This window comes from Neodiprion pinetum, chromosome 4, assembly GCF_021155775.2.
Source record: "Neodiprion pinetum isolate iyNeoPine1 chromosome 4, iyNeoPine1.2, whole genome shotgun sequence".
Classification (NCBI taxonomy): domain Eukaryota; kingdom Metazoa; phylum Arthropoda; class Insecta; order Hymenoptera; family Diprionidae; genus Neodiprion; species Neodiprion pinetum.
In genome coordinates, this window is record NC_060235.2 from 37,447,837 (window position 1) to 37,464,851 (window position 17,015).

The 17,015-nt window shown below is 35.6% G+C and overlaps 5 protein-coding genes across 10 annotated transcripts; 3 read left to right on the plus strand and 2 right to left on the minus strand.

Annotated features, from left to right (window-relative positions):
* Positions 1-924: 924 nt before the first annotated feature.
* On the minus strand, positions 925-3,475 carry LOC124216427 (gametocyte-specific factor 1 homolog). 2 transcript variants are annotated; one of them, XM_046620927.2, is made up of 4 exons: positions 3,267-3,475; positions 2,225-2,661; positions 1,910-2,074; positions 925-1,655 (listed from the first exon to the last, which is right to left on the minus strand). In XM_046620927.2, exons 2-4 carry the CDS (start codon positions 2,546-2,548, stop codon positions 1,434-1,436), a joined length of 711 nt encoding a protein of 236 aa, XP_046476883.1. In that variant the 5' UTR covers positions 2,549-2,661; positions 3,267-3,475; the 3' UTR covers positions 925-1,433. The 2 variants fall into 2 exon arrangements, with proteins under 2 accessions (XP_046476883.1, XP_046476884.1); XM_046620928.2 differs by lacking the exon at positions 3,267-3,475 and adding an exon at positions 2,888-2,953.
* Positions 3,476-3,662: 187 nt separating this feature from the next.
* Positions 3,663-5,032, plus strand: PolE4 (DNA polymerase epsilon subunit 4). 2 transcript variants are annotated; one of them, XM_046619967.1, is made up of 3 exons: positions 3,663-3,819; positions 4,204-4,602; positions 4,688-5,032. In XM_046619967.1, the coding sequence occupies exons 2-3, from the start codon at positions 4,360-4,362 to the stop codon at positions 4,826-4,828; spliced, it is 384 nt and encodes a 127-aa protein (XP_046475923.1). In that variant the 5' UTR covers positions 3,663-3,819; positions 4,204-4,359; the 3' UTR covers positions 4,829-5,032. The 2 variants fall into 2 exon arrangements, with proteins under 2 accessions (XP_046475923.1, XP_046475924.1); XM_046619968.2 differs by having other exon boundaries at positions 3,677-3,819; positions 4,274-4,602.
* A 1,915-nt stretch (positions 5,033-6,947) lies between these two features.
* LOC124215973 (dnaJ homolog dnj-5) lies at positions 6,948-10,998 on the minus strand. Of its 3 annotated transcripts, none has more exons than XM_046619958.2 (7): positions 10,684-10,998; positions 10,308-10,415; positions 8,541-10,087; positions 8,013-8,457; positions 7,703-7,918; positions 7,346-7,575; positions 6,948-7,146 (listed from the first exon to the last, which is right to left on the minus strand). In XM_046619958.2, exons 3-7 carry the CDS (start codon positions 10,073-10,075, stop codon positions 7,026-7,028), a joined length of 2,547 nt encoding a protein of 848 aa, XP_046475914.1. In that variant the 5' UTR covers positions 10,076-10,087; positions 10,308-10,415; positions 10,684-10,998; the 3' UTR covers positions 6,948-7,025. The 3 variants fall into 3 exon arrangements, with proteins under 3 accessions (XP_046475914.1, XP_046475912.1, XP_046475913.1); XM_046619956.2 differs by having other exon boundaries at positions 10,308-10,551; XM_046619957.2 differs by lacking the exon at positions 10,308-10,415.
* A 15-nt stretch (positions 10,999-11,013) lies between these two features.
* On the plus strand, positions 11,014-15,751 carry bora (aurora kinase A activator-like protein bora). Of its 2 annotated transcripts, none has more exons than XM_046619960.2 (7): positions 11,014-11,451; positions 12,019-12,299; positions 12,708-12,999; positions 13,044-13,144; positions 13,749-13,955; positions 14,086-14,344; positions 14,477-15,751. In XM_046619960.2, the coding sequence occupies exons 2-7, from the start codon at positions 12,024-12,026 to the stop codon at positions 14,992-14,994; spliced, it is 1,653 nt and encodes a 550-aa protein (XP_046475916.1). In that variant the 5' UTR covers positions 11,014-11,451; positions 12,019-12,023; the 3' UTR covers positions 14,995-15,751. The 2 variants fall into 2 exon arrangements, with proteins under 2 accessions (XP_046475916.1, XP_046475917.1); XM_046619961.2 differs by having other exon boundaries at positions 11,019-11,451; positions 13,059-13,144.
* Positions 15,752-15,862: 111 nt separating this feature from the next.
* Positions 15,863-16,892, plus strand: LOC124217332 (protein Asterix). Its single transcript, XM_069135792.1, has 2 exons — positions 15,863-16,016; positions 16,287-16,892. Exon 2 carries the CDS (start codon positions 16,288-16,290, stop codon positions 16,618-16,620), a length of 333 nt encoding a protein of 110 aa, XP_068991893.1. The 5' UTR covers positions 15,863-16,016; position 16,287; the 3' UTR covers positions 16,621-16,892.
* Positions 16,893-17,015: the final 123 nt, after the last annotated feature.

A 17,015-nucleotide genomic window follows, 5' to 3' on the forward strand; every position in this document is an offset into this window, starting at 1 on the left:
CTTAGCCCGCTTCGTAGGAGAAGACTAATGTCCTGACTTCACTTGTTTTACATGTATTAGACGCCATATCTGTTTCCTGGAATCTCGGGTCAGTTCTTGTGCGCTGCTTTGATTTAGCAAGGATAAGTTTTGTAGGGACATAGAATTGTGAGAACCATTGCTGTCATAAATCGCATTGTGTAAAGCAGCTTCTGCTATGCTGCTTATTCGTTTCGAATCACCTGTAAGAAGATAATAATTAAATGTTTCATCTATTAATGATGAGGTCGTCCACAATGAATTTTTCTTTATATTTTATTTCAAAAATCAATAGTTTTATTTAGGAATCAGCATGCAAAGTTGGTGCTGTTTAGAATCCTTTTTCTGAATGAGTTTGTATCACAAAATAGTATCATTACTAACCTGACAAAGACTCAGATTCTTGGATCTGCCCATACACTTTGCGGGTAGCTGGATCGTTTAACTGTGAGGGAATAACATCAGGATTTAAATGAGTATACTTCGGAGTGCGTTCAAAATCCTCGAGTCTAAAGTGCTTAGAGCATATAACAGCTGCTTTTCCTGGCTCACAGGATCGTTCAGTGGCTTGAATCCATTATTGTCTCTGCCGTAAATCTTTTGAAAATCTGTAAAAACCGCATTATATGCCAGTCAAATTAAGATAACTTCAATAACATTGAGGTATTTGTAAAAATCGAAATGTAAACACTGTTATACATACGCGTGAAAGGAGACACTTGTTTTTTTTCGTCCACTTCTTTACAATTATGAGCCTAGCAATATCTCATTTTATTTTATTTCTTTTACTTATTACTTATTACAACAAAAATAATATTTATTACACGTAGTTACGATTCTTTGAAGTCAGTATTATGATGTCACTGAGTTATTTCACATAGGGTATGGAATATGTACAGAGAATAATTATGGAGTAGGTAACGAAGTTTTATATTCCAAATTCAAGTAGATAAACATATTGTAATATCGTAGTGTGTAGTTTTCGAAGTTTGCGTATCTGGCATCCACCAGGTCTGGTCCCTTGTAAACTATAATTAAATAGTTTATTTACATGAAAAAATAACGCTACGCAGGTAAGGTTAATGGCAAAATATAATTATATTTTTTTGTCATATGGATAAATTCATGGTCAATAGGAAAAATTCAATTCAATTCAAAATTAAAATAATTTCCATAAAATCATTGTGCCATAAACGCACGGTTCATTATCATCGCAACACACAGTAACGTAACGAAAATACAAAGATAATAACAAATAATAGGAGTGACCAACTACCTAATGATACGAGATCTATGCTACTGACCTTAAGGGTAAGTAAAAACTTGATGAATTTGAAATTTGAATGAAAATAAAATGTAGTCTAAGTTTCGCTCCGAAAATTTAATTCGATCATTGTCAATAAGCTTTTCGCCGTTTAATGTCTACGCTTGCCACGCCCCTTTGGTTGGTACAGTACAAAACCATCATCTTGGTAAGATGGTCCTGGTTGAGGCTCAGGATGTAAAGCAGTGCTGCTCTGACCACCTGAACTACCGGCTGCATCACCCCCTGCAGATGACTGAGAGCTGAGAGACTTTGGCAGAGTAGTTGGCTGTCTCAGGGGCTGATCATCAGGAAACTCTTTTTCTTTGGCAGCCTAAATTTTGACTCAAGCTTTATCAATACAGTAGAGTTTCAAATTCACAGTGTATACCAAACACGAAACGAAAAGCAGTTTAAAAAAATTTTTATCCCTCGCATTAATTACATAATTTTATTATGGAAATTTAGTAGTTTTTTCAAGAGCAGGATTGTCTTGTTCACCGTGTGTTGTCAAAATATTTAGAGGTTAATGCATGACCTTAATTCACGCAGAAAATAAAAAAAAAACCCAAAACAACAACACATTACCTTTGGTTCAACCTTGACAACTGAAATACTTTCATCCAGAGCTCGGAATCTTTGTCGTTCTTGTACTCTAAATTTTTTGCGTTCACTTGGGGTAGCACCAATCAAAGTATGTATTATCGGTGCTTCTGCCACATTGACAACAGCGTCATATGTCCCACAGTTATCCTATTCCATAATTTATATTACTATAGAAATATAATAAACTTACAATATATACGATGTTTTCCTTACAGAATATTTTGATATTATCGTATCTAAGTTAGAGATAAATAAATATAATCTTCCTCATCTAGGCAAAACAAATTTTCTACCAACATTATCCCAATTCTCTTCACTGTCAGGAAGATCCGGCTCTGGCAGAGATTGTATTGCATGATTCTCATCTTGTGTGATGTACGTGAAATTGTCAACAATTCCCCTGTTCGAGCATGTTTCCAAGTGAAACAGGAATTCTTGTTCGTTCACCAGGTGTGTTGCATTGAAGGGGCATGTCTGCTTTTTAGATAAGGGATAAGCTTTGCGACATTTTGTCAAATGGAATTGCATACGTTTGCGAGCCAGTCTATGAGATGCATTATACGGACATGTCAAAAGACTTTCAGGGTCCGGTCCTCCAGTCAAGGGATGAGATGTTGGCATTGTTTAAATTTATGATTAATATTGTTGTTGTTGGTTTTGTTGTTATTGTTGTTGTTGGTTTTGTTGTTATTATTATGATTTGAAGACCTCGTTACTCAAGGAGCTGCGAATATCTGTAATCAAAAAAGTATATAAAAACAGGTATACTTATACGTTTATGGCAAATAAAGGCGATGATAATATAACAACTTCAGAGTTTCAAAGAATGATATAAACAATTAGCACAGTGTATTCGGATTGGTCGGAATCTGCGTCACAAAGTGACAACTGCCCAAAAAAAAATAGTATCTGAAAAACATCAAGTTTCTACTAAACATTAGAGTATATCAAACTTCGAACCTAATGTTTTCAGCATGATGTTGGAGTGCCACATCGCCCACAAATCCTTGCGAACGGTGCAGTTAATCAAATGACAAACTATGCGCATTCGAGATACAAAAATAAAAGATTTATGCTGTAGAGATAGTATTAATTATCAACAAATACGCCATGATAACAAAGGACGAGAAGAAGAGGAGAGCCTTCGCTATCTAGGATCACGATTTCGCAAGCATCTTACGATTAGCACCCTACCTTGGGTGTATTAGAGCACATTACCGTAATATTTCATTTAACCCATATAATATTTTGCTTGAAGATAATTTCAGCTCGATTACCCTCAGTAATGCAATAGATTGATCGTTTTGACAGATGAGATCTTGTTAAAATATTTACTCACCCCGTAAATAACTGCAAAATGATTAATAATTCGGGAGTAAATAGAGGTCACCTCGAATTCAAACACGTTCAACAACTACAACAACACAAGTTTGTTCAAATTTTCTACTTTGAGTAAATGAACTAACCAATAGGACAAGAAATCCCCCCAAAACATAGTTACTTGCTTTGTCCAGTGTCGTGTGTGAAGAGAGATAGATACACTTTGCTAACCACGGTCTTTGTTGCTAACTATGCAATTTGGCCACATCGGTGGTCGCTGCTGTGTTACCGGAAATGATAGCAGTGTGATGTCGAACGGTACCTGGTGGAAATTTCCAGATGCTAGACACCGGAATCGTTCACACAGCTAGAGTTAGACATCAGTTGTTTGGGTCACCAATTACCGACAGAGAGAAACCTTTACCGATAAAGTATTGAAATACACTGAACAACGGGCATTCTATCGCTCTAATCGAACGAACCGAGGAAGCAGTAATTGTTGGATAAAAGATTTAATTAATTGGCTTACCTTTTGAGAATAATCTGGATATGATGACTTGCAGCGTAGATTGGTGAGAGGATTTAACGGAATGACTGATTTTAATATATTTGGATACTTTGATTAACTTGGATTTATTTTATAAGTTCAATATTTCGAGTCACAAACAACGAAGTTACCTAGTGTAAGATCTTAAATTAATATGACAAAACGGAGCTGAAAGCTCGCTAGACTTTTGGGCAGAGTAACGTTGTATGAAAAGTTTAAATGCAAAAGGCAAAAGGATTTTACCGCGAGACTGTACCGGAACAAGATGACAAATCTGGTGGTAAAAACCAAGAGGACGATCCGATGATCGGTCGCCGTTTTTATAGATTTCAGTCGTAACCATAACCATAGTGTGTAGAAATATGCGTGAAGCTGCTGACAATACTTTTGTCAATTGATTGCTTCACAGAAAAAGAGTAGCGTTTAGCTCCTAGACGGACGAAATCGTGAAAAATCAATTCCTTTTTGCGATTGCATAGCGAGAAGCTCATCACATCAAGCGGTCCACTGATCCGTAAGTCGATGTTTGGGTCAGTAAATCGAACGTAATACAAATATTTCAAAAATGTCTGAAATGGAAGTGCATGGTTTCATGAGTGAAAATGAATTGAATGAAAGTGCAGTCAGCGAGATAGCTGAACATTCTCAGGATTCCCAAGAAGAAATTGACGGTGTTTCTCATGGTGACGAGGAACAGAAAGAAAAATTGTTAAAACTCCCACTGAGTAGAGTTAAAGCAATAGTGAAACTGGATCCGGATGTAAACTTAATCACTCAAGAGGCTGTATTTCTGATAACAAAATCAGCGGTAATTAGTTATTCAAATTAAATTTTTCTTATACATTTTCCTAATTCACCTATTCGCAGTTATTGCTAAATTGCATTGCTTGCAGGAACTTTTCATTGACTCCCTAGCGAAAGAGTCCTACAAGTATACAGCACAGAACAAGAAGAAGACTGTGCAAAAACGAGATGTCGAAATCGCCATTGAAAATGTCGACGGATTGGTGTTTCTAGAAGGAGCATTAGAGTGACTTTGAATCTTTTTTATATTAGCTTTAACACTTGCATGTCACTCATGCGGATGACTAAGATGATTTTCTTATTTCAATCGATAGTGTATTTAACGTGAAACAAACATATGTTATATCATGTAATTATTAAGATAAGTATTTAAATTCATTAATTCATACAACAGTTGAAGCTCTTGTAATAACATTTAAAAATATTTTCAATTATCTTTGTGTAATTCAACAAGTTTATTCCGATACCTTGTGATACAGATTAGTTTTTAAACCAAAGTGTCGTAGGAATGAACTGGCTCACAGTAGCCTGGGAAATTTTGATTTTGGAAAGGTTTGAAATAACTGTATTAAGGACAAATAAGGCAGTTTATCTTTTAAAACATTTAAAGCTACACACGAAGTTATTAATCACGTTATTTATTATCATCATTCTTACAATGCTTCAATGCGGACGAAAAAACAAAAAATGATCCAGCGACAGGTAGACATAAAAATAAGTATTGTAAGACTTGGTATAAAGAGTATTTATTTGCTTAGTTATTACATAACGCGTGCCACATTCACTTGATTAGATCATATCAGCTTTAGTTGAATACATATAACATTTCCTCATGTATAGATTTTATCTCCGACATATTTACTTGCACTCAGTTTTCCCTACCCTTATTTCAGAGCTAAAAATGACATGCAGATAGTTATTGGAAAGTACCGGATTTTTAGTATTATTATGATAAATTTCGTAAGGCTATTAAAACTGAATGATGCTGGGAAAATAAAATCAGTCTTATTTTCACACTCTCTGACTAAAGATTCTCTCAGCATATTTAATTGAATTGTTAGTTAGTAACTTATAGAGATCATATACATCCTATTAATAGTCTAAATTGTGAGTTGAGTATGAAAATGAAAAAATCTCAAATGCTGTGTGATGCAGAGAAATATTATATGTAAAGCGTGATTAAAATATTAGTTTTTATTTTTTTTAAAATGCAGATGAATTATCCAGCATTATTTAGTAACAAAAATGTAATAAAAATAATTGCCATCCTAGATCGCAAAACTCAGACCTTGTATGCTACTACTTACTTCAGAGCTTGAGGGTTGGGTATATTTCAACCTATATATTACGTATGTACTACAAGTTTCAATTGGCAATGCTCAGATGAATGCTGGTGCTAGTATTAATCGAATCATATTACTAAAAATTCTTGAGAGAATTTTGATAAGCAAATTCTGGGTGAAGTCACCATGCATAAGTTTGAGATTATTTTTAAAAATGTTCTAATACACTGAAAGATTCTAATAGCCAGGACATCGGTATGCATGAATGATGTTTCAACAAAAATCACTTACACAGTCCTCAGTTTTTTTTTCCTAGCACCTGATGTTATATTGTGTTCAATGAGTATTGCAAATAGCTTCTCAACACTTTATATTCCACAAGCATTTTTCCACATAATTTTAGTTATCAATGTAATTTCAATTTCGTTTTGAATTATCAAACAAAATTACACGTTCTATTTATAATGTTTTCGAATCTCAATTTCATTCAACTTTCTGAATTTATCATTGCCTCATGTATTTAACAAACATTAGACAACTGATCAAATCCATAGATGTTAAGTAAAATTAGGGATGTCCTATTACTATTTTGTATCATGTTTCATTGTTAATTCAGTATGTGATCACTTCATGCCGGTACTATTCCAACACAGCCGCATGGTTTTACAACTTTGATTTTCAACATTTGTTGGCATTCAGTTGAAACATTACCTGTATTGGGCAGAGTTCACGAGCCAAACTTTTTAGTAGTACATATTTAATTCTGTATTCTATTACAGATCACTACTAATTCTAAGATTGGCTCGTTTTAATCACCCACACACATTGGTACAAAGTATTTACTCAATGTATGATTATTGTTGATTGATAATAAATTCGTCATTAATTCACTGTAGAAACAAGATGCAACGGTTGAGTAAAAGTGGACTAAAATTAGTCATTACCGAGAAACGATTTTAAAAAAATGGAAAAAATCAACATTAAATGATTATAAAATTGTGGGATAATATTTTTTCTCTGTAAATACAACCCAGAGTTCAGGGAATAAAGTGTGAGATTGTTCGTGTACATTTATGTATGTATATTAACCAGCAGTTACACAGGATGCATTTCTAGAAGACAAAAAATCTCTTATCACTGAGGTTCACTTCTTGCGTTTAGTTTTACGTCGACGATTATCACTTTTTGGATCTCCGGTTGCCGATGCACTCCCTGATTTGCTGTGATTGTATAAATTATTCAGAAAATCTTCGAAATCTGCCTCGCTGCAAAATAATTTTCCATTTGATTAAGTAATTATATCAACTTCTGTAAACTGTACTACAGAAAGTAATACTTTCATTGTTGTTTCAAAATACAAAATTAGCAATGATTTCAAATTCAAATCATTCTCCTTCCAATTTTATGGCCTGGCTGATGTTAAAAAATGTAGTATTTTTCTTGATAATATCAATAAGGGTGTACCTTGTGTTAGGATCCACTTGCTGACGCTTTTTACCTCCATTAATTGTTTGCGGCGGAGGTCTTTGCCCTAAAACAATTCTGTACTGAACGCTATGTGTATTGGCTCTCAGATGTTTCAAGTTTCCAGCCTGACAAGCAGCCCACTCCGTAACATCATATACCGCACCTTCCATACAGGCATAATAATTCCATAAAAAACCCATTATCCGAGACTCTGCCCAAATATCTCCCTGAAGAAAAGCGTAACTAATGAAATTGCTTTAACTTGAGAAATTTTCGTATTTTGTATGAATTGTCATACCAAGGTTAACAAATGAAAAATTCAGATTGAACGTATCGCATGAATGAAATATGTACCTCCTTTGCACTATGCCGTATTTTGCACTGAGCACAGAATCGAGCAGCATAACATGGCCGATGTGTTGGAATGCGTTTATGCCTATGACCACAGTTTGTACATCTTATTGTGTTTGCTGCCTGTTCCATTTTTCTATGCAACTGAGATAGTAGATCGCTCAGCTCACCCCAGGCTGCTTCAACTTGTCTAGTTTGATCAAACGCCTGTCTACGTTCCTGAAAAATATACAAATACTTTTGTTTCTTAAACTCACAACAGGAAACAAAGATGTATGACCCATTGTGAGACCTGAATATTTTACAAACTTACCGGTTCACCAATGATGTCGAAAGCATGAACTAAAATTTTAAATGCTTCCTCTGCCCCTGGCTGGTTATTTTTATCAGGATGAACTAGAAAAGCTTGTCTCTTGTAATATTTTTTAATGTCATCATCAAAGCAGGTTGGTGTGACACCTAATATACTGTACGGGTCTTTCCCTTTGCAAGCCAGTAATCTCTTCATAGCTTCTTCGCCAGTACTAGGCAATGCAATGTTTGCTTCTAACCCACCAGGAATCCAATTAGTGTTCTCTTCTTGCTCCTCTTTCTTTTTGGATTTTAATTTGTCCCAAAACGCAAATCTACTCCATCCAATCCAGCTGTCTAATCGTTTTCCCATTGCATTTAAAAACTTTACTTTTGAGAATGTGCCAGCTACATAGACCCACGAGTATTTCAGATATATAAGCATGTAAAACCAAGCACACTTTCCCCTGAAAAATAAAGAAATGAGTAGTAAGCTTTATCAGATTCAAATACCCGTGTATTCAATTATATCATATTTCAAATAACCTACAATTGGGCAACTAGGTTTGCGCTCATGCTGACAACATCGGAGATTAAATGAAATAGCCAGTAAAAAATTTTCAATCCAATTTTGCTCCATCGAAAAACGTGCTTATTCAAGTTCCTGCACAAATCTTTGACCGGTGATTCTCTGCTTTCTCTCTTCCTATTTCTGTACCCTTTTTTGATCTGCTGAGTTTTCTCTGCTTGGGATCTTTTGATGGATTTTTCCTTAGTAATTTTCTTATCATCTTTTGCAGATTTGTTATTAGCTTGTTGATTTTTCTCTATTTTATCGAGCGAAACAGTTTGACTTGAAATATTTATTGTTGTCAAATTATTATTTATTTGTATCGGACGCTTTTGAATATTCGGAGCACATTTTGAGCTACCGTTCTGTATTTTTGTATTATTCAATGTCTCATTTTTATCACCTTTCTTAAAGATCTTGGAACTTTTCTTTTTCTCGATATTTTCAGATCTGTCAAACGTGTTCAATTCGTGAGATTCTGTTTGTGAACCCAGATTATCTAGTGACACCCAGCGTCTAGGTAAATTTGAATTATTCTTCTCTAAAACTTTTTTGGGAACTTGGATTTTAGGTGAGTTATGGTCTTCGCTACCCGAGGAATTTTGTCTCTTTAACACAGCTGGCTTGGTTTTGTTCTTTGCACTTTTAATCGAATTCTTTTTCACAGTAGTTTCAATTTTTGGCTTAGTAGCTGGCGGAGTCAACGGGGGTGGAGGAGTTGGTGCAGATTTGGTCAAAACATCAGAATAGGAGGGTCGCATTGGCCTTACCTCTGCCACCATTCTCGGCTTTTTGTGATGAATATCCTGTAAGTTTCTAGGTAATTCTTCAGTTTCTCTAATCTCTGGCGTGCTTTGCGGTACTGGTGTAACATTTGGCGAGCCGCCAAAAGGACTGTAAGTACCAGATTGATTTGGCACCCAATTTCCAACCAAGTTATCGATCAATTGTTTCCCGTTAGAGCTTTGCGGAGTCAAGTTAGGAGATATCGGCATTTGTCGTTGGTCACCAAATAGGCCATATTCGCGATCCGCATTATGAGAATTGTAAGACGTCAAGGTATTCAATTGACGTTGTTCAGCCATTATTTGCGTGGGGTTTCTATAAATCACATTAATGTAATTCCCACCACCGACGTCAATCGTTCCGACCAAATTATTATTCTCATTCAAACCCAAATGATTAACCGGTTGTGGTGGAAAATACATGGGGTCAGGCGACGGTGGATCATACGGAGGTATCTCTGGCATGTAGATTGGCGATGGAATAGGATTCATTGGCTGCCTACCAGGTTGCGCAGACAGCGGAGGCTGGTTAGTCAAATAGTGTCGAGCTTGTCCAGGTGTGTAATTACCCCAACCGTGTGGTGGTTGTACAGTAGTTTGCGAAGGAGGAGTTACGCCAAACTGGACATATTGTCCTGCAGAATTTTCCAAATCTGCCGTCATAGATTCAATTATTTTATCCAAAGACATTCGCTTGCAGCCTGGCGCATGCTGCTCTTGTTCCGCCATTTCATTGGCTATCTGCAAATTCAACATTTTATTATGATTAATAAAGCAATCAACGTCAGAGTCGAAAAAATACAATGTTCAATTTCAGAGGCAGAAAACGACTGCTGAAAGCTACATCAAGCTAAACAACATTGATTAAACAAATGCATGATATGCCGTTATCCAGCTCTTGTAACTAGTGTTAAGTAGAAGTGCATCGCAGATTCAGGACACAGCAGAAACAGGGACTAACCAGAATTTTGCTCAACGTTGCGTCAAATCACACACAGCTCATTGAAACCAGTTGGCTTCGGAAGAGATGGTCGTTGGTATTGGAATATTTAGGGGGTTTATACTATTGCTGGAATAAATGGGTTGTGGTTGGTCAATATGTGGCACCTAACCAAACTTGCGGATCGTGTTCTTCAGGTGAGCTCAAAAGCTCGAGGGTACCCCGTGCGAGAGCAGCAGGTGAATGCGAAGGAAAACTTTGTTTGCTGTAGCAGTATCGGAATGCAGTTGCATTCGGAAAAAGTTTGAATTACGGTATATCAATATATTCATAACCTAAAATATTCTCAATATGTGACGGAGAGTACTGAGTAAAATTATGTAAGACGATTGCTTACGTTTAAACTGCGGGAAGTTTATCTGTTGTGTACATCAGGCACAATCACTGATCACCCGACACATTTATCGCGTCGTAAAATATTTGGCATTATTATAAATAGAATACACAAAACTATTTTACGTGACGCGCGTACCATGAGGCTCGCGCAAGATCGGCCATTGTGCTCTCCGAACACGGAGAGATTCAACGAACGATAATGATACAGACCGTGGAAGATTTACAGACCCGCGTTTTTGCTCTCTCCCTTTTTTTCGCCGCTTTTCCTACCCACGGGCGTTCAGATGAGGATTTCTTAAAACCAGTTCTGTTCCGTTCCCCCATGAAGGAAACGCACGGATCCTATTGGCCGCGGTTCATATTTTAAACAACAATTTTCGGCAACGGGTACCGAATGGAGATGCGAAGTGTATATTTCGTGGAGACTATACAAGGAACACGAACTTCATGTGTACAAATCGTTTCCCAAAATGAGAGGACCTAGTATAAGTGCCGAAACGAGTCGGCGGGGAGCGGAGTATAAGGCGGCAGTGAAAACTTACCACGAATCACATTGCAAGATCATCGATTAGTCGAACTTGGGCATCCCGGCAACCAATTACACTCTGGTGCTAAAGAAACCTAATGTGTATGATTACTGTTAACAAGTTTTTTCAATTCACGCATTTCAGTTCTCACTCCTTGTATAGTCTCATGTGTATATTTTATAAACACGTCTGACATAAGGTACACGAGTATCTTCGCCGGAAAAGTTATAACTGAACGAAAGGCAAGTTTCATACATTTTCATGAACAAGTTGAATATTCATCAATCTAGAATCAAATTCCGTAACGTAAAAAGGTTTTCTCGTACCCATTTTTATACATTTGTTAGGCACTGAGGGGTTAACTGTTGTTTTCACGATGGATAGGTATTTTCGTTCTCGTCTAAAATTTACTGGAATTTAGTTTTGGTACAAAGATACGTGAATCGCTTGCCTGGTGCTTGGAATTAAATTCATCATTGCTTTGATGTTCAAATCCCAGCTCGACAGTATTTAATTTTTTCCAATTCTCATCAGTAAAAATTACGTATCAAACAGATGTCTTATATCTTTCACAGAGCCACATCACCGAAACAATTGATGGTATTCCGATAAATCTAATATAAATACTCAATCCTATTATGTGAAGGCTCTGGATATATTATTAATTTTATTATGTTTTCAAATGCTAAAAAATGCACTGTGAATCTAATAAAAGTATTTGTCTTCTTGATATTTCTTCAATTTTATTACCTCTGCAAACAAATCTATGATATTAAATTTATAATTAGCATGTTGAAACGGATTTTCAGCTGTGATGGAGCAAGTGCAATGGTCAACGCCAAATAAAAGTGATATAAATCGACACGTGTCGCCAATAGAAAGTCCCCGTAGTCTGAGGACTCCTGTAAAACAATATGAGTCTAAACATAAACAAACTGCATATCAGAATAGCACTGGTGGTTTTACTGTTTTGCCAAATCACATTACTCCACCGTCTGGGATCACAAAGTTCATAGCAAAGAACCCGTTCGAAGCAAACCTCACTAATAGGCTACATTTATCTGTGATTAGTCCCACCGTGTTTACTCAGGTATTTACATTCAATTTTTATTTTGGCTGATTTATTAATATCAGATATGACATTTGTACACAGCGCTAACCATTAAACTGAATTGAATGATGTTCTTTCACTAATGGAGAAATGGTATGTTATCGTAGTCTATTTTTTGTAACATCTCTAATGGGAAGATCGACCCCGCACACCGAAGAGGATGTGCGACGCGGCTGATTCCATAACAATTCCCAAACTCTTAGGTAACGTATAACTGGTAGGTAATGAACATTACCTGACAGTTTTCAACGTTACCTAACAGTTTTTGCAGTTGAGAGGAATCAGGTGTTTCGGTCGTACTTTTTAGTGCACAAAGTCAACCTTCTTATGTATATGTTACAAAAAAATATTCTCAACATCTTGCTAACTGTTGTAATGCTCAAGCAGGTTTCTAGTCCGGGACAAGACTCGCCCAATTTCATGTGGAGCGTTGAAGAACTGGCTCTTATTAAACCAGCTCGGATAGAAGAATCTCCTGTTCAACAATTCCATTGTTCAGATCCTGAGATTGAGATTAAAGCGCAGGCTGCTATTGATAAATTTTTTCTTGAAAACAAAATATTCCCAAGTCCATGGGATTCCAAGCGGAAAGACTTGAAAAAAATTGAAATTTCGACACCCACAAGGCCTCAAGAAGACTTGAACAGCACAAGAGATTCTCATAAAGCAAAAAAAGATAGTAAGTTGTGCATATTTTTAATTACAAATACCAGTTAGTCAAAGTTCATTTACTTACAGGTTGGACACAAACTCTACTTTCTTTACCTCCTGATTTACCCAAGGATTTAGAGGAAGCTCTGAAGCCATACTTCACATTTACACAGGTAGTTTGAATCACGGTCTTATGATGTAAATTTATTTATTACACATAATCATGGTTAGTTATATACACTTAGTAATTAATTATTACAACAATTAAAATTATAGCAGTACAACAGTTATAATTATATTTCTAAAATTTCCTTCAACTTTCTCTACGGGTCATTTAGATTACAGAACGCTTCTGCGAGTTCGTGTACTAGTAAGATATATTATAAACTTTTTCATTTCAGTTATCTCTGTCATATACAGTCACGATTATAACTTTTACATTCATATGTGTTCCAACATAGTTCTGTGAATGTCTGATGTCCGTTCTTGTGGTCAAACCATTCTTAGTAGAAAATGAATCGTGATGTATACTCTGTGGTTAACTATTATCAAGTTATGAAAGCCTTTTATAGATATGGACCTTAAATAATATCAAGAGACACAATTCTTTATTTCCAAGCATTTAAAAAAAAGAACATTGAGAAAAGAATTTTGCATTATTTTAAACTACGTTAAGGTTGAAAAGGAACTGAATTACTGCAGTAAAAGCTGCAAATTTACCTGTCACCATTATCGTTAAATTCAAATTTGTAGTTTACGAACTAATTATAATTCCAGGAGCAACAGCAAGTCGAAAATGATGAGGCTAATTTGAGCAATAGTTCTCTACGCAGAAAGTTGTTTTTCAATCACGATGATAATCTTGAAGATGATCAGTATAGTTTGATGTCACTTTCACCTGTACAATCCCACGGTTTAATGAAATTAGGTGTTACTTGTAGCCCCACTCAAAGTGGCATGCTCTTAGAAGGATTACCTCTGAAGGTATTCACTAATTTACTACATTATATTTTATAATCACAATCTTTCGTTGGTGTGTAAAACATCATGTGATATATATTCGAAAAGCTATCATTTATACAAAAAGCTATTCACTATTTTTCAAATTTTACAGAGAAGTTCACGAAAACTTGAGCGTGATCACGGTACACCAATAGCTAGCGCCAGTAATTTATCACCTCCGAGTATCTCTCCAATTGGTAACAATAATAGTAACATCTCATGTCAAAGTATCAGATCTCGAGTATCTCGTTCTGTGGCTAGGCTAGATTTTACGACTGACATGAGCATCGAGGCTTCTGTGACTGAAGAGAAAAAGACTGACAAAGATGACGAGCATAATGATTCAATGTTTAGTTATCGGTCAACTTTAGGTATATATTAACCATCAATCATTAATAATACATTGTACAATGATTGCACTTTTGCTGGAGATGCATACATTTTGTATTAGTCCGTTTGCATAGCTAAATGAGGATCTAATACCTTTTTCTTCTGTTTCCAAGGTACTTCTATGCTGTGCACCAAATTGAGTAGCTCTACTGAAGACATAGATAAATTTGTAGAACCGCAGAAATTGAAAAATCAGACAAAACCGAATGAAACTATCGAGATGATACTATTAGGGGATGAGACAACACAAGTTGAATATGAAGATCGAATTACGGAAGATTCCTCTCTCACTCATCGTCAGCAAAAGGAAACTGTGAATCGTTTAAAGTTAGCTGCGGATTGGTGCAAATTGCATTCCAACGAGAGTTATGCGTATCAGAACAACACATTTGCAGGAATTTCAGGGCAGCAAAGTACTTTTAATTTTGCTCAAGATACTGGTTATCAAACTCAAAGTATGAATAGTTCCAGTATGCACGAAAATGCCAATGCTTCTCCAACTAAAAGCAACATCCGATGGGACGAAAGAATTTTGACACATGATGACGAAATGCACATGTCCGATTGGAAAAGAAACATACAAAACATATACAGTTCAACTCCGTCAAAGAATCAAAGCAGAGACAATTGAATTTATAGATATATGTGAGGTTCTACACGAAGTATTGAATGTAATGTGCATAGTTTTATTTTGCATGGCATTTATTGATGTATATGTGAAACAGGCATTTCGGCAACAATAAGATAACAAAGTTTGGCGATTAGGACCTGCATATTCGCCATATGATATAAATTTTCAAATACCGGTAATTAGCATAGAAGTTCATTATGTGTTTGTAAAAAAAATTCGATTATTGATTTGTGTAAATGTTTATAAATTGTGAAATCATATGACTGCCATATTAGTTGGTTAAGTTTCATATTATTTAGAATAGTAAGGCTACTCTAGTATTATTCATCTAATTGACCAGTATTTCCTGCCACAAAATTAAGTTAGGTATAATTGTAATCAAAATGTTTTACACATTTTGTAGAATTCTTGAAGTGGATACTTTCTACTCCAAAATGATGAACTTCGACTGCAATACAATTGAAGTTTCAATTTCTTTCAGTTTCTTTACCCTAAATAGCGACTCCATGCCAAGTAACATTATATGTGAAATTGAGCTACAGAAATTTGATTTTATATAATAGTGCCAAAAGAAACAATTTAATAATTTAGTGTGACATGTTAATACAAGTAGAAATAAAAATACATATACAATAAAACTTACAACTACTCAATATAGTGGAAAATTATCATTATTCATTAGTCTCAGTGTAAAAGAGTTGAAAAACCTTTCAACCATATAACATCATTATTGTATAAATACATCAAGGATGAGTATCTCGTAGGTATGTGGCATACAAATATCAGATATCTCACACTGTCACTAAACAGTAAACACAACGCGACCGTAGCGCCACATTCTCGATCCTACTCATCTCTGCTTTCGACATCGTGACACGAAAGTTGACGACAGTCGCGATCGAAGATCCTCTCAGGCTCATCTCTGCGTATTATTTAAAGTTCAAACCTGTTGTTACCACAAATTGTCTATTTCATTGTTGTATTTTGTAATAATCAACAAACGAATTTCATTAGAAAAATACGTAAGTGAAGTCTGCTAGTAATTTTCTGACTTAAACATCGATTGCCCTCAATCAGTAATTTTAGGTTACACTGGAAATTTTTAATGAATCATCTACGTGCTGTGATTAACCTGATTTGTTCAACGTTTTTTCTGATAATCGGTTTACGATATCGCAAGTCTTTTCAATGATAAAACAAGCTAAGCGATTGCAGTATGTTGGAACCTAGCAAACTGAATTCTGTATTCTACAAACGTGATCGAAGATTTATGCATAAACTATAAATTTCAGAATGAACAACTCTTCTGATCCTCGTCGTCCCGATAAGGAAGTTCGATACAAGCCGATAGTATCAAATAGCCAGGCTCAGCCAGGAGATGATTTGACGCCAGATTATATGAACATTTTAGGAATGATATTCAGTATGTGTGGCTTGATGATGCGACTTAAATGGTGCGCCTGGGTTGCTCTTTACTGTTCATGCATCAGTTTCGCCAATTCCAGAGTGAGCGACGATACCAAACAAATTCTAAGTAGTTTTATGCTCTCTATTTCGGCTGTTGTTATGTCCTATCTTCAAAACCCACAACCAATGAGTCCACCCTGGGCATCTGCGATGCAGTAGTAAGTTGTAGGATATTTTCACTTTGTTGTATTGTGAAAATTCTCATTCTTCAAATTTGCAATAACGTCTATTAAGGATCCACTGTACTGGTTGATCTGTCATTCCACAATGGTGTACATAATAGTTGATCAGAGAAGACTGCTAACTAATAAGTTTATGCCATCTTTGTACTATTTGTATTGGATCACAACTATTAATACTATGGATTAGCTGTGCAAACTTGATCATCACTGGTATCAAATAAAACTTTTAATCAACTGTTATGTTCTGAATGATGAGTTCAACGATGCTTCTTAGTTTCGATTTATCTTCCAAATTATTACTATAAGATGTTGAGTACGGTCGAGGTTTTTCATACTAAATATGACTGAGAAAATTTGTACTCAACTTTTTAT